Source organism: Marmota marmota, unplaced genomic scaffold (genome assembly GCF_001458135.2).
Source record: "Marmota marmota marmota unplaced genomic scaffold, marMar, whole genome shotgun sequence".
Lineage (NCBI taxonomy): Eukaryota > Metazoa > Chordata > Mammalia > Rodentia > Sciuridae > Marmota > Marmota marmota.
Window position 1 is genome coordinate 3380283 of NW_025999924.1, and position 23370 is coordinate 3403652.

General features: G+C 35.4%; 1 protein-coding gene across 10 annotated transcripts in view; it reads left to right on the forward strand.

Moving 5' to 3' along the window:
* The window catches only part of Pde4d (phosphodiesterase 4D), a 1424195-nt gene that overhangs the window by 722191 nt on the left and 678634 nt on the right, over window positions 1–23370 (forward strand). Inside the window, exon 1 of one of the 10 annotated variants that reach the window (XM_048800096.1) lies at window positions 11864–12646. The exons of the other annotated variants lie outside the window; for them this stretch is intronic. Within the exon in view, the coding sequence (XP_048656053.1) occupies window positions 12381–12646 (266 nt within the window). The 5' untranslated portion in view covers window positions 11864–12380. Of the gene's footprint in view, window positions 1–11863; window positions 12647–23370 lie in introns of those variants that run through there. 10 annotated transcript variants of the gene reach the window in all.

Sequence of the window (23370 nt, forward strand, 5' to 3'; positions counted from 1 at the left end):
CCTACCTGGCAGGCGCGGGGGGTGGGGTGCGGCTCTGCCCCTCAGCAGGCCGCTGGGCCTGCTCTGTGGGTGGTCACAGTTCCCTCTACTCTGCCAGCGCAGGGGGAGGGGGCGGCTCTGCCTCTCAGCAGGCCGCTGCTCCTCCTCTGCTGGTGGGTCGCAGGCCCGCCTACCTTGCAGGAGTGATTGGAAGCTCTGTTCAGCCGTGGGCCACTGGGCCTTTTCTGCCGGTGGTCACCGTTCCGCGTACCTGGCAGGTGCGGGGGGTGGGGGGCGGCTCTGCCCCTCAGCAGGCCGCTGGGCCTGCTCTGTGGATGGTCCCAGTTCTGTCTACCTTGCTGCGCAGGGGGAGGGGGCGGCTCTGCCTCTCAGCAGGCTGCTGCTCCTTTTCTGCCGGTTAAAAAAAAGAACTTCTAAAAGTTAATACAAAAAACAGTAGTTTTAAGAAAATCACAAAAGAGGCTCTTCACTTAGAAAAAAATCATATAACTACTAAACAGCAGTGTTTGGGAGCTGATCTATCTAACTTAACAATAAACTTTGTTTAATCATCTGGGCATTTGGTAAGAAGACTGGTAAACTCATCAATTATTTAAAACTATATGAACTTTCAACTAATATTAATATTAAAAACAAAGGCAATACAAATTACTCTAAACTTTTCCCTTCCTGATAATTTCATGACATTATTTATGTTCTTGATGCATTTTCTTATTGCATCTGTTTGATGGAAACACTATACAATGATACAATACAGTGAATCTCTTCCCAACTTCCCGCCTCTATATTCACTGATGCCACATTGGTTTCTTGAAACCAGCCAAGAAATTTCCCTCGTCAATGACAAATGAGTGAAATTAATCATACTTTTTGGTTGTTTCACTTTTGTCCTACTTGTTAACATAAACCAAAAGATCAACCAGTAGTTGTATAGATACTACATTCCCTTGTCCATTGCAACTTTGATTTGGCTACCTCTGTGGTCATCTATTCTGTCACCATCATTTCAGATAAGAAAACATAGAACTAGAGTATGGTTGGCTTGACTCAGCTAAAGGACAAGTATGGCACAGTCAGGACTAGAATTCTAGCCAAGCGTTCATTTAATCACACAGAAATTGTTTACTTAAGGATGCTGCAGTGACGTTACTATCAGACCAGGATCCAATAAGTCTGTGAGTTGATTCTTTCTCTGTAGACTGTTGATTTTGCTCAGGGGAAAAATTCCACAAAAGAGTAAGATTCCTGGCCAGCCATTTCAGCTTCCATGCTGACTTGTAAGTGAGGGAGCAGGCAGGAAGGATAAATGCCCAGCACAATCCATCTTTATTATAGGAAAAGCAATTTAAAAGATAGTTTACTGAGCAGCGCCAGAACATTACTGAAAAAAGAAAGTTAATGCCTTTTTCTTCTCAAAAGCCTTCTACAACATGTAGATATTGTCATATTAGAGACACTTCTGGGAAAAGCTTTGTCAATGAAAACTGCTAAAGAGCTAAAATTGAACACTGACTGGGAAGCAGAGCGAAAAATACCTTCCCCCTTCTGTGAATTTTAATGGTAGCCACTGATGCTCTTCCTAATTTCTTCTACACTAGAAACATAAAAAAATAGAAGATATTCTTGAGGGAGGAAGGGATTTGACAACTAGTGCAGGGAAATTGATGGTGACATGAGGCTGTTTGAGGGGGAAAATATGGGAATTCAAGCACTGTTGGTGGGAGTATAAATTGAATCATCCACTTTGGAGAACAATTTGGCAGTTTTAATGAAGATTTTAATAATGTAGATATGTTACCACTTAGAATCCTATTTCTAACTATCCATTATTTAAGACAAATATGTTACCAATGAAAGGTATGACCCATGATTTGCAAAGTTGTTCTTTGTACATAATAGTAGGAAAAAATAGAAATTTGAATTCTCTTCCATAGGCAACTGGCTAATGAATTATGAAACAGCCATATTACAGACTAAAACATATTAGCTAAAAATGACAGAGGAGATTTTGTTGAAGAAAATAAGCAAGTTACTAGATGATTATTAAATATGATACTTTTAAAAAACATTTCAGGAAACAGAAATAAACCTTTCTATGGGCACATAAAATTACATGAAATCTCATGAATGAAGGTCTACAATTTATTGTCCATTATATTAGCCACTAGTCACATAAGGCTATTTAAATAAATAAATGGAATAAAAATTAAAATTCAGTATCTCAGTTGTACTTGCTGCATTTCAAGAGCAAATAGCTGCATTTGACTGGTGATCTCTATAATGGAAAACAGAACTCCAGGAAGAGAGGCACATACCAGGTTACCTGTGGGGAGGGCTGAGTTTGGGGATGTGTCTATAGAATCTTCAGATTTCTACAGAACTTTTAAAATGTTTACAATGAAAATATATATTACCTAGATAATTTAAAGTAAATATATTGGTGAAATGAAAAGCATGCCTAACAAGATTTCCCAACATTTTAGATGTTTAATAAAAAGATTAGTGTAAATTGACTTGGTCACGCTGTATTTTTATGCTGTTAACTATCTAAAAGCACACACACAAAATGCTAAAACAAACTATACCAAACCCTTTTCTCCCCATTTCTCCACCTTTGATAAGTGTCTAAACACTAACCATGGGCATTTAAAGCACAAGGATCATGAAGTAACAGCATCTCAGACTGAGGGGTTTCACTATGGGTGCAATAAGAGCATGTCTTTGTCACACATTTTTTCTCTTTGTAATTGATTAAATGATTACTGGTTGGCTCTCTGTAATGTTTATATAATTTTAGAATATAAATGGCAGTTATTAGGCTCACTGGATTATTTAACTTTGTAATAATAGTGTAATAGGTATTCCTATTTATTTTGTTAGGGCTTACAATAATAATTTCAGAAAGGAGCTGGGAGTGAAGCTCAGTAGTAGGGTGTTTTCCTAGCACTAGGGTTCCATCCTCAGCACCACCATCACAACACACACACACACACACACACTAATAATAATAATAATACTTTTAGGATAAAAAAAATCAGAATTTATTAACCATCTGAACATATTCAGGTCAGAATAACTTCTTGGAAAGCACTAGAATGAAAAGCATGTATCTGCCTTTGCAGTTTTCCATGAACTATAGGACATAGATTTCCTAGACACACACTTTCCTGATTAAGTAGTCGTGAAACTTCTAATGGTAGCCATCCTTGGCAATAATTTATATGGCAGTGCAGGCTAGAGCTGAAGTCTCAGCTGACTGTGAGGACGAATATTGTCTTCAGATACACAAGCATCAGCCTTCCTACTGTGCCAAGGGAACCAAGTACATACTATTTGTCCCATTAAATGCTTTAGAATAATTAAGTATATTACATTTAGGAAGCAGTCTACCAGTTTTAAAATTTGCCTTATGATTTCAATTAGTAATAAAGAAATAGGTAGAGAATTTTATCACACTTGCAAAAGAAATTGTTTCAACTTCTATTAACTCATTCTTGCCTTATCTTGGAAGTCTAGATGTAACATAGCAAAGTTTTCTTATATAATTGAAACTTTTAGAGTATATTTACTCTTATGAAAAAAAATTGTTTTTGATTTGTTATGTATTTGTTATGTAATATTAGGTAATACAAGTTATTTTAAAATGTATTATTTATTAAAATATCAGTGGCTGATTTAACACTACACAAATGGCCGCATATAAAGGAGTAGCATCACCTGGGTCCAAGTTATCTTCCCTCATTTGCAAGATTTTATTAGCTGTCCATCCCTACTTACTCTAGTGCATGGATACTGGATACTCTTGCTGGTCCATGAGTGACACACACACCTCCAAGAAGACCAGGAAAGTTCATATTATTTATCAGCAATGTTCACGGAGATGCTTGTAGTAAGTCCAGTTGAGTTCCTGGAAACATTCATCTCTGGAAATGCTGGAGCATGCAGATGGGCTCAGAGCCAAGCAAGTCTTCATCCATAAATCCCATTAACATATTAAATGGCATAGAGCTCTTATTGTGAGGTAATTCTTGATTGTATTCAACACAGTCCAATTATTTTTCAAATCATAAAATGCTTTTTAAAAAAAATTTTATACAACACTTTTTAAAATTAGCCCAAGCGAGTCTTTGGTGGGGTATACTTTGGAAAATGTTCGCTCAGAGGTTCCTCTTATCGCCTAAAAGGTTAATTAAGCCCCGAAGTTTTGAAAATCTGACTTCTTATGTAACACTGAATATACCTCTCTCTGCAGTTTCATTATTTTAGAACCAAAACAATGCTTTGATTCCAAATATTAAATTAACTTAGGCATTGCTCTCCCACTCTGTCTCCCTAGCTGTGACTCAGATGTCAGAACAAATTTTTTCACCCAGTTAGGGAAGAAATTTTCACAAGTTTCAGGGCCATAAATACATCAAGAAGGCAACGCTTTAGTGTGGCACTGTCTTGTTTCCCATTCTCATTTTCCTTAGATTTTGAATATATCCTTTCCTTGACACTTCTTAAGCATGGTCTGTAGTACTCATCAACCTCCTGTGCAAGTGAAAGAGATCATCTGGCACTTGATAATGGGTTTTCTTAAATTGCATACAAGTGAAACTTGCAGTCAAAGTCTAGGATCTGATGTATATTTCATTGTTCTCTTTTTTTATTTCAATGCAACTTTTTTCTGAAAATGTGTTTTGTTTTAAAGACAACTTTATTGAGATATAATCCGCATGTCATATCATTCACACTTTTAAAGTCTATGCTCTGAACATGCTAAAAACCACTGGACCACACATTTTTTGAGTTTTAAAACCTCAGTAACCTGGCACTTCTTACTGGAAAACACTTCCAGAGAGGTGAAATGAACTTGTTCAAGGTGACTTAGCTTGGTAATTGTAGAATAAAACTCTGGTTCATATAATGCCCTTTGTGAAAGTGCCCCACATAAACATCTAGGTTTCAGAATGTTCCTCCTAGTTAGGTATGAAAAAATAATGTTATCCCTGGAAATAGGATTTGCTTGTGAGAAAAGACCTTAAATATGAAAAATTCCAACTACAGTTATAAACCCCTGAATTACAGACACTCTCAGTGAAATACACTGTCTCATAAAAAAACATATCAAAAAACCAGAATGACTGAGAAGGGGATTCTGTGTGAGGGTCTGAGGGAAGTTTTCCAGTTATATTATGCTAATTTGAGAAAGAATCTAAAAGTCCTCTCCTGGGGCCAGTAGGGTGATGAGGAAGTGGATTCCTTGGTGCCAGGTTTTGAATAAGTCACTGTTGTGTTATATTCCTCAGAGTTCAGGACATAGGTTGGATTCTGTTCATTTTCATATCTATTGTGTAGACCAGGAAATCAAACATTTGTTTTTTCTTGTTAACTTTCATAATGAGCAAAGACTCTGAAGGAGTACTCCAAATCTTTTTTCAACTACCTGTGTCTGTTGTTTGTGACACAGTGAACAATTTGGGGGAGTTTGGAGATCTCTTGGTTTTGACTTTGAGAAGATATGGATCTTTCTGGGTGTGCATGACCTTGAGGAAGTAATTTAACTTTGTTTTGAAATCTAATTTTTCTCAACTTTAAGATGTGGGAAAGAATGCCAACCTCATTAGAATGATTGTGAAACTCAAAGTAAGTAATAAATCAAAGTGTTTATGCTTACTGCACTTATGTGCTGCACTTCAATCTGGAGACTTTTTCAGTAATTCAGCAGGCTGAGGTATAGCCTAAAGACAGAGTGGGATGTAGGGTTCTCTTTTATTTACTTATTTGTTTTTGGTTTGCAAGTTGAAAGGCAAAATGCATGGTTATCCTTCCCACTGAAAGATAGTTTGGAAATAGTAGGGTATGATAATATATTAAAATTTTTAGTGGCCATTGAACTTACTGTATAATATTTAGAGAGGGCATTTTGAGTTTCATTTTAGGAAAGTAATTAGCAATGGCTCTTCTATTACTGGACTTCAAAAAGTCAATGTTTTGGGAGAAAAGTAGAAGCTCTTGCCTTGTTTATATTGCAGTTTTTTTTTCACAAATAAAATAAACATGCTGTGTTAATATTGCTGATATGAATTGGTACTTAGAAAATGTTAACTTTTCTCTCAATCAAAATCTTGACTTACTATTTCAGTAGATATCTAACATTTAATTGTAATCTAGAAAAATTTAACTAGATTTTTATTAAAATGAATTGAGCTTGGAAGAATACGATTGTATGCTCAAAATGTAACTGTCATGTAAATCAAGACATTCATTTGTTTTGTTCAGTAAATTTTAGAAAACTTTAAAATACTACAAGGCTTTGATGATTAATTAGGTAATCCTAAGTAGCTGGGATTACCATATTTGATAAGATGGAATGTATAATTAATTATGCTAAGAAATGTCCAAGTTTTGACTTTTTGTATTGATTTTTGCACTCCTAGAGAGCCAGTAAACAAATTCTTGTGATTTTTACTTCCCTAGCTTCTTTACATTTCTACACAAATTTATATTGAATAGGAGCTATTGAAATAGCCTTCAAAATACTTTGATTTCAAATTATAGTACATATTGCCAGCACATTAATCTTATTTAAAAATTTGGAGACAGGGTCTCACTATGTTGCTGAGGCTGGTCTTGAACTTGAGATTTTCCTGCCTCAGTCGCTCAAGCAGCTGGGATTACAGATGGGTGCCACCTTGGACACTTCTTTTGACCCTTGAAGCATCAATAACTTCCATTGTTAATTTGACTTTTTTCATATATTCTCTTTGTTGGGAGGGTTGTATATATCTTCTATTATTCATGTAGATATTTTATTTTGCAATTCTTACTTGGTTAGCCCCTCTCCATTTTACTCTTCCAATTAGCCTAGAACCTAATTAAAGTTCAGTGATGATGAGAAAGACTGAAAAAGCTATGTCCTACAATGTTCAGATGAACTTTTAGATAAAGAGATGGTATAATTTTCTAAATAAAAATAAATCATGATGAAAATTGAGGTCAAATAATTTTAGAAGATTTTATTTTCAAAGTGGAAAACTATCATGGAGTTTAAAACTTATTTCCATCAAAGGAGTCAAGGCATATAGATGGGGGGTGGGTGGGAAAGCCCTCAGGAATTCCACCTCCAGCTGCCCTTACTTAAATACCATGCCTCTATACGAACTCCATGACTTGGCAGCCTTCATAGGTTGTCACGGTGTGTGTTCTGAGTACAGTCAAGGGCAGAATTTAGTGCTAACTGGACCAAGAATTCAAAACCCTCAAGTGTCTATTATTTCCCCGAGAAATTGCTATAATTGATTTTAAATTTTAGAGCAGCTTTTCTATCTGGGGTGTTGTGGTATAGCATCAAAACCAAAGGCCTGTCACCTCAGACTTCAAATTCCACATCTACTGATGTTTGAATTATGATGCCGTTTGGCAAGTTCTGTAACTTCCTATGCTCTCATCTATGAAATAGCATAAAACAAAACAAAAGAAAAACCACCCTTAGGTTGATTGCAATAATTAAATCAAATAAAATGTAAAATTCCAGGCACGTAATTTGTATCTAGTAAGTGTACATTTCTGGTATCATTTACTGGATGCTTCTTGTGTATCAAGTACTTTTTAAAATGTTTTTTTCTAATTAGTAGTACATGACAGTAGAATGCATTTTGACACATCATACATAAAAGGAGTATAACTTCTAATTCTTCTGGTTGTATGTGATGTAGAGTTACAATGGTCATGTGATCATATATGCACATAGGGTAATAATGTCTGATTCATTCTGCTAATCTTCTTGCCCCCTCCCTTTTTTTCACTCTCTTCTGTATAATCCAAAGCACATTTTATTTCATGAAATTAACATATTTGATCCTTGCATAATTTTTACATAATAGTTATCCTCCTCCTCATCCTCCTTTTCCTCCTCATAATTATCCTCATTCTATTTCACAGATGAAGAGCCACAAAGTAATACAAATAGTAAAGAGCACAGTTGGGGTTCAAGACAAGCTTTTCAGCTCCAAACACATGCCACACCCTCTTAACCATTAGACAACAACCTCTCGTGCACTCTGTGGTCATTTCCACGGACCACATCCTATGGGCAATTTGAAAACAATCTCATAGTAATACATATTTACCTAATTAAAACAAAGTCAGGAGAAGCCAACAATGCTTTCTTTAGTCAAGTATAAATCATTTTAATTTATCCATTCTTTTGAATGAACCACACAATTGTTTCTTTTCAATTGTGGGAAATCCCGCACTTGCAGTTACCTGGACAAGGGTATATTTTTCCAATCTTTGTCCTGCTTAAATCGTGTGTTCTTTGTTTTACTGTCCATGAATAATTAATAAAACAAAATGTTGTCAAGTTCTGAATAATCTAAAAAAACATTTGAAAACCCACCAAGAGGTATCTAGGAAAACTTTATGAAGTTGAGATATTATCTGCTGTTCTAGGCGTGGGTGATTTTATCAAAACACTTCGCCCACTTTCAAATTTCCACTTGTAAAAACCTATGGCCTTATTTGGCTGTCACTTACAGTACAGTGTTTTCCAGACGAGTTTCTGGTAGCTAATTTTAAAGAGACTTTGTGCAAAAGGCAGGTTCTGGAGTGCTCCTGTTGGAAAAGCTCCTCTTGACCCTCTACATTACTATGAAGAACATGGCCAGTCTATCTAAGACTTACCCACCTTTTTATCATCAGAACTTGACAAATTTATATTTCCTAAGGCAGTGATTTTCAAGTCTGACTTTGCAACACAGCTGGGTTTTTTCAAGTTGTTTCAAGGGGTCTTAGCAAAGAATTTGTAAAACAAAATTAAATTTTTATTTTTAAAAAGCAGCATGCATCATTTGAGGGAATAGCGGTTGTTAGGAAATTAATCGAATGATGATGATAGGATATTGGGACCTGTGAAGAGGCTCTCAATCCTGCTCTATTTTGATAGAGCCCTTCAACACCCACCAAAACAATGGGAGATTTGCAGAATGCCCTCCTTTAGGTTTAGTCCATGTCTAACCACCGGCCCAATGGAATTTTAACAGAATATTGTCTTATCTTCTATTTAAGCTTAGTTGTGCTCATCAACAAAGTGCCAAGTCTCTATCAGCATCCTATATAAATACCATTTATGAGAAGACCAGCATGTAAACAGTGTGTTCTTCGTAAGTGCCTTATACGGGGCCACTGAAAGCAAGAAGAAGAATCTGGGATCTCTTGAACTTAATGAATTTCTAAATAAAAAGCCCATATTATTCTAAGTAGTATATTTTTCTATACTAGTCATTAAGAGTCATTTTGGTCTCTTTAAAAGCAGACATTTAAACATCTCCAGCACGAAGGCTCTTGTGTGGGTCCTTGGGCTGTATTTCTGAATGTCTGTGGTTTTGTACTCGTCACCTGTGGCTAGACTACAAGCTCTCTGGTGGCAAGGGCATCATCAAGCTCCTCTTTGAAAGGCATTAAGCACTCAGTATGGTGCTTAGTACAAAGTAAATGCCCCCAAATATATGTTGAATTTAAATGAATCTTGAAAAAGTGAGAAAATTTTTGAAGATTTTATTTTTTCCATGTCAGTTTGTTGTATACTGGCTTTTTATTGACATTATTCTATATTGTGAATTGTTTTCTTTGAACCTGAACAATTTTTGTATCTACTTTTTTCCTTTCTTTTCTTTTGCATTTTTATTTTTTTTAGTTATACATAACACTAGGATTTATTTTGACAAAATTATAAAAGCATGGAATATAATTGTCCTCAGTTCCCAGCACTTCCCCTTTCCCTCCCCTCCTATCTCCCCCTGTTCCCTTCTCTCTACTGATTCTTCTGCTAAATATTTAGTTATAGTTTTTTAAAATTGGTGTCTTGTGGACATACATGATGGTGAGATTCATTGTGGTTTATTTATATACATACATAGAAAAGTTAGATCAAACTCATTTTACTGTCTTTCCCTATCCCATTCCTTCTCCCTCCCCTTCAATCCTCTTGGTTCTTTTTGATCTTTTTTCTTTTCTTTTCTTTTTTGACTGTGTGACTGCAGAGTTTCTCTTCCTTCTTATTTCATTCCTTTTTCTTATCTTTTTACCCAAAATTTGCTTCATTATTATATTTGCACTTTTTAGTTTTATTTTCATTTCTGGTGGGTACAAATCTTTCTTATCTTCCTTTCCATTAATGTTTGAACCTCCCAATCTTCAATCTGTATAACAAAGTTCTTTTATCACATATACACACCATTTTCAATTTATTTTCTGAACCTGATTATGTCACTTCCCAGTTGTTCTGGTGTGTTTTCCTATGCATTTTCTAGCCTTTTAATCATGTTAAAATAAGCCCTTTGAGAGGAAGCATTGTACCCCTATTGTGCATAACTACTAAAGCAGCTAGGAGCTCCTCTGCCCACTTTATGAAAATATATGTGTATGTGGAAATGTACTTTATACATACACACATATAATAATAAATGTACATAGTACATATAGCATACATATATGTAAAGGATATATATTATATATATGTGTATGTTTATATAGATATATACATTCACTAAGGAACCTTGCCACTTAATTTTGCACATTGCTGAAATCTTATATTTATAAAAACTGTTTAGGAATAATTATTATTTCTCTCTGGTTTTTCAATTTTAAATATTGGCGTAGTGTACTCTGATTAAATCATGACACATAGATCCCTATGAATTGTTACAGGTACCCCAACAGGAGAGATGGACCAAAGGGTTGATCCTATGTTTGTGTGAACAGAAACTAAATATCCCTCCTTATCTGTAACACTCTAAAGAATTGAAGCTTAAGGTGAAGCAGTGTGTGGAGGGGGAAAGAAACAGGAAAAACTTACAATTGGCCTAATAATAATCATAGAATCCCTCCCCCGAAAAAAGTCATTGACTCTGTTTCAGTCTCCATTCTGTGTAGATGCATTCGCTCCTTCTTAAGTTTTTATGTCTTTAAAAAAAATGTAAAGTAGTATTAGACCCTGAAAAATATGATTTGATTTCAACCCTAAACTGTCTATAACATCACCAGTCTGCTGTGGATGGAATATAATTTTTTCTCAGTCCCCAGCACTTCCCCTTTCTCTCCCCTCCTATCTTCCCCTATTCCCCTCTCTCTTCTGATTCTTCTGCTAAAGGTTTGGGTTTCCCCTGGAGCTGTTCTAATGTCTGCACTTCTAGTATCCATATAATGAGTCTTAGGCTTTATCACTTACTCACTTGTTACAAGATTTTTACTTTTTTTCCATACAGAAAGTAATTTCTTCTCATTTATTTTGAACCTCTTCTGAATAATTCATCACAAATTAAAATCGTACATTAAAATGCAAAAATAAAATTATGAAAAGCTAGATTTATTTTCCCTTTAATGGTTTAATACATAAAATCATATATTTAACATATGTACTAATTGAAACTTTAAAATCATTTTTTTATTACTTTTATGAAAACCATCTGACCCTCTGGTGGGGTGTGAGCTTTAATGCGAAAGATTACAAACACCATTCATGGTCTGAATCCTGTCCTTTGATGCTTTGAAAGGGCCACCGTTAAAAAGGTTGTGGAACACAACGGCAACAACGGCAACCTGTAATATGTTTCACGTGTAATATTTTGAAACCTTTTGTGTGTGTGTGTGTGTGTGTGTGTGTGTAGTTTTTAACTAGAGGAGGATGGAGTCCATTTGATGAAATGGACTCTTGGGATTTGTCTTATAATAAGGTGCATGAGACTGAGTTTAGTAGGCAGGGAAATATTTCTCCTGCCTAGCTAGTGCCTGTTTATTCTTCCCTTATAAAAAAAAACCAAAGGGCTAGCAATTTTCTTTTATGAATGTAGACTGTAGGGAGATAAGTAGCCCTTGCAGGAGAGGAAGGTCAAGTTCAAAGTTTTTCTTTCCTTTGGATTCAGGAATAAGCAAATGGAAAGCCTGGCCAAACAACTGAGCAGCAGGCATCTCATGGTTAAGCCCTCCCCCACCCCACCCCAGGACTTTTTATGTACATAAGCAGAAGTCACTCGAGCAGCTGCGGCGCATTAGTTCCAATAGTTTAACAGGCTGCTTTGTAGCGCTGACAAAAGCCGAGCCAGCGCTGTGGCTTCCCTCCATGTTCCTTTGCCTTGCGAGCTCGTCAGTGATCTTTGGCAGGGGCTCGGGAGAGGACGGTGACGTTGAACAGGCTTCCGCAGGGGGTGCGCTCGCCTGGTCTACACGCAGCCCCGTCTCCACCGAGAGATTGAGGCCGAATGAACTAACAACAGCTGGATCCGACCTGCTTTCCCGGACATTTCCCAGACTCCGAGCAAGCAAGGGAATCACTGGAAAGAGGCCAGGCAACCACGTTGCCCTGGATTTTTGCCAACTGTACAAAGTTGACCAGGAAAATGGCTCAGCAGACCACAAGCCCGGACACCTTAACAGTACCTGAAGTGGATAATCCGCATGGTCCCAACCCATGGCTGAACGAGGATCTTGTGAAATCCTTGCGGGAAAACCTGTTGCAGCATGAGAAGTCCAAGACAGCGAGGAAATCCGTTTCTCCCAAGCTCTCCCCAGTGATTTCTCCGAGAAATTCCCCCAGGCTCCTGCGCAGGATGCTTCTCAGTAGCAACATCCCCAAACAGCGTCGTTTCACGGTAGCACATACATGGTAAGGTTTGCACGGATCACACGGAAATGGTAACCTCCCCTCACCCTCGGTTATTTTGCACCTCCCGTGGTTAATTTCGGGAGTGGGAAGGGAGGATCATCATCATTCCTCACCTGTGGTGTATGGGTGGTAATGTACATTAACAATAAATCCCACAAATAAATGTCCAAGTCGGGGCAGGATTCCTTGAGACAGGAAACTAGAGAGGTTGAGGGGAATGGTTCTCAAAGTTCAATTCCTTGTGCAAGTTCCTACAAGAAAATTGGATTACAGATGTCAAATAAGAATGCAGTTTACTCCCATACCTATGTGGTGGCATTTCTTTGGTTTCTTAAGCTAAGATCACTGCCAGGTTCTCCAACAGCTTAGGAAAGAATCAGAAAGGAGGGAATGAAAATCTATTTACCTCCCTTTTCTGCACTATCTCAGCTTGAACCGAGATGCTCACAGTACACATATGTGTGTGTCATATGTGTCCCCATAAAACTCTTCCTTACAATTGGCTTCATTATATTTATAATCTCAAACCAGCTTTTCCAAAGGAGAGAAGAAAGGAATTAGGAAGTCTGCAGAAAGTTGCAGGCTAGTATTTAGTAATATTGTGCATTTAAATTTTGGATTGTTTGAATATTTTGTCAGTATTTTAATTTGCTTCATGAGTATTTCTATCTTCTTTATAATGGTTGAAATTGTTTTATGCATATTCCTCCATGTATTTTTCTGGAGGAGGATTCTCGATGTTTTCTTACTTAAAACAAACAAACAAAATGCCTAATTAAAATGATTGTGAAGCTTTTTTGGAGTTTTTGGACTGAGAAGAGGCTCTGGGATACATGCTTGTTTAATTTTAGGTAGTGATAGGTGATATATAAGATGAATATAAATTATGATGAAACAGTATAGCAAACAGAAAATAATAAATGCATTAGAAGAGAAACTATCTGAAAGATATTTATACAGTTTTTTTTTTTTCATAGCAAATGAAAGTATATGCCTGGAATGGAAAAAAAAAACAGAAACAGGTCTTTAAGGGAGGAAGCAGTAGAATGTAGAATCAAGATTTAACCTAGTGGCATGGCTGTACCCAGGAATGCATTCATATCACAGATGAAAGTAGATGACAAAGGAAGCAAAGGGCATGTCACTTGGCAAAACCATGTCCAATTTCAACATTTTAATTTTAAATAGCTAAGTGTCTAGTTGGGGAAAATGTTCTTACTGCTTCCAAGATTTTAAAAACTAGATGGTATGGGTTTAGCTGTATATAATGGTCACAAGAAAATTAAAACATTGGATTTTTCAGTTTTAAAAATTATTGGAAAATGATGATTTCTCTATAAGGAAGATATTGTTGAAAAATTTGCCAGTGATAAGCAGTGAATGAAACAAACACAGGGAAATACTTCATGGGAGGGCGTTGGCTCAAGACCAGGCATCATCCGGTGCCAAAGCAGGAAAGCTGGCTTCAGCTCATAGTCAGCCAGGACCAGAAGTTTGGTATCCTCTGTCCCTTTTGGTTGAGTTGCTTTATTGTTATAGTTCCTAAATTGTACCCATGGTTGAGTGGATGAGTATGAACTCTGCTGCTTGATTCTAGTCTGAGTGAAGCAACCTAGAGTTCAACAGAAGGTTATCTGAACTATTTGGACATGTTGAGATGTAAGGAAGGCAGGAAATCTCATGAAAACAGGCTTTCTTCTGAAATTTCTGGCACTTCCTTTTCTGGTGCTGTTTGGAAAAACTCCAAGAGCATGATTTCAACCAATATTTCATTTTGGTCTATCAGGTCTCAGCCAGATCAGAGAGTCACAAAGAGAGCAATGGGGATTGATAATAAAAAAAATATCATATTGATTCCCAATTAACTCAAGAGGAAACAGTATATCTCATGGACTAAAACCATCCAGCAAAGGAGACAGAAAGAGTCTCTCAAATTTTCCATATTGCTTCAATGAGTCTCAAGATTTTCATAATATGCAGAGGCATCCTTTGAAAAATATCATCCAATTTTTGCTTTCAAAAATTTTACAAAGCATTACACAGAATTTAAAAAATGTATTTCAAATTGCACACACACACACACATACAAACACACAAACACACACGCACACACACACACTTGCTAACTTATTGTTTGTTATTACCACCATGTTCACATCTTCTGCTTTCCCCAAAGTTATCAACTATTTCAATACATGCCTTATATGATCCTGCCTCACAATGCTAGTTCTTACCACTGGTATTTCCTTTCATTTGATATGCATATATTTGAAGTGTTTGTTTTGTGCCTATTTTGTGCTCAAAGAGGAATAAGAGTCATTTCTTGGTTTAAAATAATTTACATTCTAGTAGAAAAAATAAATCATGTCACAAGGCAGATATCTGTTTTAGTTAAGGTGATGTTGCTGTTCTACAAAAACAAATCTCCAAATCTCAGTCGATTGCCTTAGTAATTATTTACTTCTTGCTTCTGCTATTTGTGAGGAAGCAGCTTGATTTAGGTGCTTGAGGGACCAAGGATCCTTTCGTCTTGTAGTTCTGCTGTTTGCTAACATGATTCCCAAGGTTCCCAGGCTCAGCTGAGTTCAGGGAGAAGGAGCAAGGAGGGTGTCATATATGTTTGTGAGGCAGTACTACAAGCACACATAATGGTATTCTCATTAGAATCAGCTCTGTGCCACATTAATTTGCAAAGGAATTTGAGAAACATATCTCAACATTGTTCCAAGGAATAAGATAAAACAGATATGATGTATAGCTAGCCCATCTCCATTCTAGTATGTTAATTGGTTCATCCTCTATCATCATGGAATTCCTAACATCCCTGATAACAAGTTCTTGGCCCTCTCCTCATGCCTTTTGGAGGAGAGTTGTTTAATAGACCTATTGATTGAAAAGAGTTTGATTATGAAGAATTGAATTCTTCTTTCCTACAACTGTTATCTATGGGTCCAGGATTTGCTCTGGTAACCCCTCAGCTTGAATCTTTGCTTATTTGCATTAAGTAGCCCCTAAGGCAAGAGGCTTGGAGTAACCCACCAGAGAGCCAGAACACTGTTCTATTCATCTTGGTACACCCATGCTCAGCATGATGTTGGCCAGTGGTGGATACTTAATAGATATCTACTGAACAAACCCATTGATCAACATTTTAGTGTCCTTGAGCTTTGTAAAAAGTCTTCTCTTTCCTTAAGTAAGTCCCCATTATTTCACCTGTTTATACACTGTATTTACCGAGTTAATCATGCTTGTTCTTATTTAGGCTTTATTTGGGTTTTCATGACCCACTTACAGAGCAACAAACTGAGTTGGCCCAATACTCCAGGCGCCATGTGACTCCAGCAGAGAGTGTGTAACCTCAATTTCTCTGTTTACTCAAATTCCTGGAAGTGGTATCTATTTGAGGCTTTGGTTTTATTAAGTACAGTTGTGTACAAATTAAAATGTGTCACACAGGACTGGTACTTCATGAGTGTCATAAGCTAATATTTCCTTCTTATGTGTTATATGTACATTACTCCAGCTTCAGTCTGTATAAACCATTAGGATCATATTTAAATTTCCAGGTTACCCTGTCAGTTGTTTGTGGATGGATTGGCATGAATATATGTGGTGAGACCAAGAATTCAAAGAATGGGATTCTGTCTTATGACTGTGAGAATGGGGAAGGTAGAAAGGAGTGGTGTTAGGCAGGATCATAGGGCAGGTGTCCCTTCTCTGCCTGCTGCCTTCCACAGTCTCTCAAGTGCCTTTGATTTCCTCATTTTCTCCCATCTGGAAATAATCTCTTCCTTCTTCAAATTTCTGAAGTACTTCTTACCTGGGCTATTCTCTCAATGCTTATTGGTAGTGTTTATATCACTGGCCCATACTTATAGTACACTAGTATTTGGCCTGGTACTGTGTGTTAGGATTAGAACTCTTTTTCATCCATGCTTGCTCTCACTCTGACCATTTTTACTTAATATATGAAACATTGTTGTCTAGTGATTGTACACAGGACTCTGATTTCATTTGACTAGGGGATTCCCTCTGACATCAGGAATTCCAAGGTCACTGGAATCTTTGTTAAAGAAAACTGACTTCCAATACAGGTTTATTCCAGAAAAATCAAACAGGAAATTCTATATATCTTTTCAGGTTTTCACTTCACTGGATTTTTAGCACAGTTCCTTTGGGTTAGGTCTAATTAAAGTCATAGACGAGTGAGTTAGAACTGATTGTTTTTAGTCTTTGATAATTATTGTGTAGTCATATTTATATCACCACACTTTTGCACTTTTATTCCACATTATTTTACAAAGTAATTTATTATTAGTTATAGACATTTTAAATCACTATATTTTTCACATTTATATGCTACAAGGTCAAATATCCATCACTTTTAAAAATGTTCAGTATTTTATCACTGTATCAATTTGTGTGTGTATGTGTGTATACCTGTTAGTTATTGGGGAATTAAACCAAGGGCCTCTAGCATGCTAGACAAATGTTCTAATGCTGAGTTGTATCCCCAGTCCCTGCTTTGGTAAAGAATCAAGTGTAATGGATTCTGCTAAAGCCATCACTCATCCTTTACATACTGTTCTACCTTACCAGAGGATACTGAAGTCAGTGTGTTTTTCTTTACATGTCTTTATTTTTATGTGAATGCAAATGTGCCACTGTTTGTGTGTTTACAATTAATTCACTATGCCATGTTATGGAGTAAAAAAGAATAACTCTCATGTATACCCTTTAGCAACTTGCTTTTTTTCATTCTATAGTATGGCAATTTAGCTGTATTGATACATATAGATCTGAATCATTCATTTAAACTATGGAATAGTATACATTCATTTAGCTCTAAAAAGTCAACTGTTTATCTAATCTTAGAATATTGTTAATTATGACATTCAGTATCATACTTCAATCTAAGCAAACATATAGTCACAACAGAATACATTGAGTCATTTTGTTATAGTGGAGATGAAGGTGCAATTTCCTGAATTTAATAGTCCATTTAGGCTCCAAAGTATTGTCAAGCTATTTTAGAAACATTAACCATTAATAACTAATATTTATAGCTAGCACTCATCAAGGTCCCTCAAGTTTGGTTATTTGTTTATATATCTCTCAAAAACATTTTAAAATTCCAAATTTGATAAAAGCTGAATATTATATCTGATATAATGTGATGGGGATTATATTCCTGATTAAGAATTAGATGAGAAAATTCTCATATCAAATATTTTATTTCATACTGTGCTTAATATATTGAATGGAGGGAGACATCTTATAGTGTAAATAAATGCTATTAGGCAATATGATTTCTTTGAGGAACATGGTGTCCTGGTAATACTCAAATATATTTATAATTTCTGAATATGCATGTGTGATTTTACTTACAGCATACCTAAACGTAGAAGTACTTAGTAACATTCTTAAACAACAGAATAATTCCTTTAAAATTAAAACTTGTATTTTGAAAAGTCTCTTTCAAGAGACTTTGAGGAGATCCTGAAGATTTTGAAGGAGCTTGATAAATGTTTTTAATCATTTTTGTACATTATAAATTTCTTTTTATCAAGCATCGGCATTAGGTATAAAGTTTAAAAGTAAATATTTGGGGCTGGGGTGTAGCTCAGTGGTAGGCCATTTGATAAGCATGCATGAGAGCTTTTGTTTCATCCCTAGCATTGCTAAAGTATAAATAAATAAATAATTAAAAAATTAGAAAATAAAATAACAAAATAAACATTTGCTTTCTTGAGTCATCATTTCTTTAGCAACTGTGGTTGCTTTTATTGCTGCTTAAGAAAGAACTATTCTATAAATTTTCTTGAAGTCATAGAAAGGGGAAGAAATCATTTGTTACCTATAAAGGAGAAATCCTACCATTTAGAGTTTGAGGTTAAAAATACACACAAAACAAACATACGCATACATACACAAACTGAGTAGGTTTTTCAAGGCCTTATTTAGTGATTTTGTTTGAGGACCCTTTCTCCTTTGTTCCACATCTACATTTGTCCTACTTATCTTTAAACCTTTTATTTTTTATGTCCTTTGTGGTAAAAATACCCAGAGAAAAGCATTTCTGGTGTTCATTGGGGAGATAGGAACCTAGGTGAGGGCTGTATGCAGTATGACACCAGGAGGTGGAGAGAAAGTTCCAGGGGAATCATTTGGGGAACACACCAGGAAGTAACTTCCCCATGTTTTGGCGGAGCCATTCAGTCAGACTTAAGTTGTATTGATGTTATAATTTGCTGTTAGCTTTATGGGAATCATGGTACATGAAGGCACTGCAAGTTGAGGGTGACTTTAGCTTTTAGAAGGCATTTGAAAGGCATTATTAACCTTACCCGAAATCAGAAGACCCTAGATAGGCTTTTGTAAATTACATGCCAATTGATTTGTAATGTTTACAACATTACAGTGATTATAATGAGACAACTAGCTATTGATTAAAAAAATGAAACATTGAATACCCTAACAGCTTATTACTCCTGTGTACTTCTGGTGATTATTGACATTTATTTTAAAGAAGGAGAAAAGATATTAAACCTATCTGTTGCAAATGAAGCCTTGCTAATAGTAGTGAGAATATTTTCAAACAAAAGAATACTCTTCCTTGAAAACAGTAGAAACTTTGAGATGAAAATAAAAACTTGAATATCAAAGTTCATTTAAATAATTTAAATTTTGACTTTAATTTTTAAAATTGTTCTTTGTAAATAAAATGTTCTTGTGAGTTTAGATAACTAAGAAGAAACTTCATTATTACCAGGAAAGCAATTACTTAACAAAAAAAAAAAAAACACCAAAAAACATGTTTTTAAACCTGTGATTGATTTAGTATAGTTGAAACCATGTATTTTCACTTCTGCTGCCCACTTGATATTTGACTTTAGTTATTCAACCTTTTTGAAGTCTAGGCTCTGTATTCAAAAGTCATATGGTTATAAAGACATTTGATATTTACAAGTAAAAAAATTTATTAGTTAAATTTACAAACTGATAACAAACTAGAATACATTTAAGATAAGTAAAAACAAGTTCCAGCTTGCTGCTCTAAGAGAATTAAGTAGATATTGCCTGGTAAAAATGACAAACATAATTCTATAACAATTTTGTGACTCATGCATAGCCTTCTAGCCTATCACAATGAAGGTGAGTATCTCAGTGATACAGCACTTGCCTTGCCTAGCATATGCGCAGTCCTGGGTTCAATCCCCACCACTGCAAAAAAAAAAAAAAAAGAATTAATCAGACATCAACTAGAAGCCATGATTTTAGGTAGAAAATATGGAGATTTATAAATATTATACTAATTCTTAATTTTTAAATTTTATGTCATCTTAACAAATCTGTCTTTACTATTGTGTATGAGAATAGAAGAATCGTCTCATGAGATTTCAAGGGCACAAATTTCTCTATATCAGCTGAAGTACTTATCCTCCAAATGAAATCTTATAAAGTTGAAATGAGAAGGAATAAAAACCTCACTTTCATAGTAACATGTTTTATAACCTTATATTTATTATACCATAGTGATGAATAATTTATCTCCTGCATGTATCAAGTACTTTATGTACTTTAATCCTTCAAAACAACCAGGATTGAATTTAAATATTATCCGTTATACTTTACATATGCAGACTTTATGGTCCAGAAAAATACATAACCAAGATCATTCATTTATATCATCATGAAACCAGTAGAGTCAAAACTTGAACACACATCTGGCTAACTCTCTATCCTATTTTCTTTTTGTCCCTATCACCTCTGTTTAGGCTAAAAGTCACATTCACATTTATTATCCTACCCTATCTGTATATTGAAACTATAATGATGAATATTCAAAGATCTTATAAAATGGTTCTTAACAGAAAGGTAGAACAGAACGCTTGGTATGGAGTCTCAGTTTATTTATACATGTGGCTTTGAAAGTAGACATCCTTCTTTTTGATAAATATATGTGTATGCATAGGAGAAATATATGTCTTTGATGAAGAAGGGCTTTAGGGTCAAGGACATTCTGATTCAGAATGATTCTTAAATACCACAGGAGTGATTTTTAGATATAGCAAAACCAATCAGAGAATAATTTTATTATCAGAGATTCCAAAATAAAGCATGACAGACTTCAGGTCTCAGAAGAAAGATCAAGTCAGAAATCTATGACTTGGTTCCAGAAAAGCCAGCTGGGAATGATGGTCCACAAGCTCAAGTTACTAAGCAACAGAGCAGCAAACTGCTTGGTAACCAGATCTGGGCTGACTCACAGGCTGACTCTGAGTGACCAGGTGGCCGGACAGGAGGAGCAAGGCCAATCTTACCTTGAACAATTCTCCTTCCTGTCATCTCCAACCTTCATGCCAAATCCCACCATGACTGAATAGTCCTTTTGGCTTAGTAGATATCTGCTTTTAGGATGGAACTGGATGTGGGACCAGAGGCAAATGCTATTGTCTTTTCTCTTTAAAATAGCATTTCTAAGATTGTTTTCTTTGGTTCAATATATCATAAGTAAAATGTAAGCTTAAATGAGAGGAAAGAAAATAAAAACAATGGGATTGGAGGTGTGACTTTCAGTTTTCATGAGCAAATATGCATTGACCCCAAATTGCCTTCCTTCATTCAGTGATATCTTTCCTTGAATTTCTCAAGCACAATTTGTTTCCATTTATTTGGCCGTTTTATCTTATGATATTTTATATTTCATATATCTATTATATGTGTTGACTATGTCCATGGACTGTGCCTAAATGTCAGAACCTCATTTTCCATCAATCTTTACATCCATTGTGAAGTTCCAGGTATAAACTGTATGAGTCCAGCAAGTATTTGTTGTTTGAACAACTGAAGAACTTGTCTTCTCTTCCATTGCTAGACTCCTTGTGCAGAACACTCAAGGGAATCCATACATGTGATTTCCATATGGAAAGAAGTTTCAAACCCAGTGAGTCTGTGTGTGTGTGTGTGTATTCTGGGTTTATGCACACCTAATTGATATAGTTTGACTTTAGTATGTATGAATGAATGTGTGTACAATAGAGTTACAATAATTTGTCATATATATGCATTTTAATAATATTTAGCTTATACTTTGGAAATGAAAACCTTTTTGTATTTCTGAAAAAAAATCCTACATAAATATATTTTAAATTCTTGGGAAATTACTGAATAATTAGCTGGTTAAACTCTGATGACTAATCATTATCTCTTAGAATTCGTGCTGGTTAAATTATATACCAATTCCTAAGCTCATAAGAAATGCCAAGATTTTTAGGAGGAATTTGAAATAACAACCTCCACAGTTCCTTTTTTAGTATGACAATTTGGAGAAATTTTAATCAGCATAAACTAAACACCACTTTTCTAAAGTAGATCTTTAGAATAACTAAAATTAAATAATAGAATATCTCTTTGAAGAGGTTTTCATAGAAATATTATTTTAAAATAAATATTTTGTCCACTGTTCAATACATATTAATTTTTGCATTGCAATAATTTCAAACCAACATATTTCCTTTCCATTACCTTTATGAGACAGCCCTCTGATCAAATTGGCTAATATTAAAATAAAGTGACTTCCTCTTTGTATTATTAGTTGAGTACCTGTTCTTTTTCTTACATAGCTAATTTTACATTTATAGTTATAATGGTGAATACATGTAGTTGACCTTTTGAAGTAAGCAATTTTCTGAATAATAAGGTTACTTGAATTATAATTTTTGCTTGTTTACCTTCTTTAGGTTTATAGTATTTGTTTTACTTTGCTTTATTCTGTGCAGTGTGTTTTTTTTTTTACGACCTTCTATTGAGTGAGTGCCAAATAGAACAGCATATGATTTATGGGTAGTAATAACTAAAACATATATGAATTGCAGGCTCATGACGCACAAGGCTGCAATTTGTATGGCTCTCCTATGAATAGAACCAGGCTTACTTTAATAAAGTCCCCATACTAATAACAATAGCGGTGTCATTAACGCCATGATCTCTCTGGTTTCACCTTCACATCTGTAAACCATTCATACTGCTTTGCATTTAATATTTTTAGTAGATTTACATTTTACTTAAAGGTCCATAGGTGTAAAATTGAAGTTTTACATCATTACTGGAATAAATTGGAAACCAGTATCATTTACCATGCATAGAAGATAAGTGAAAAAAATACAATATAAAAGGCAAAATAGATTCAAGTTTATCTAATTACTGTAATCAGTGAAAGACTCTAAGTCTGAGGTCTGCTCTCTGTTTAAAATGGCATTTAGTTAGAAACATAGACATGTAAAAGACCAAGTAAGTCTTCTTCCTTAAAGCAATAAGAATAACTGAAAGGAACTTGGAAAGAAAATAATCATCTTAGTATTTAATTCCACCTTTGAAAATTCAATAAGGAACACCAACTATGTCTGAAATTAACTTGGTAGAAGTGAAACCAAATAATGTAACAAATCAGTGGCCCCTGAATCATTGGTACTTCTAAAAGGAAGAGGGACATTGGTTCTTGCAGAGGTTCTTCTCACCTGATGAACTTGGTTTGGGTGATTCCAGTTCCTAAGCTGCATGTACAGTGTTAGTACCCTGCCTTTCCACCCTATAATTATTAATTTCCAATCTGGTAGCTGTACAGATGCAGACTATCTCATTCAATATCATACTTGCTAATGGCATATTCAAAGTTCTACTTCTAAGGGGCACAAATTGTATTTTAAAGTAGGGACCTCCAA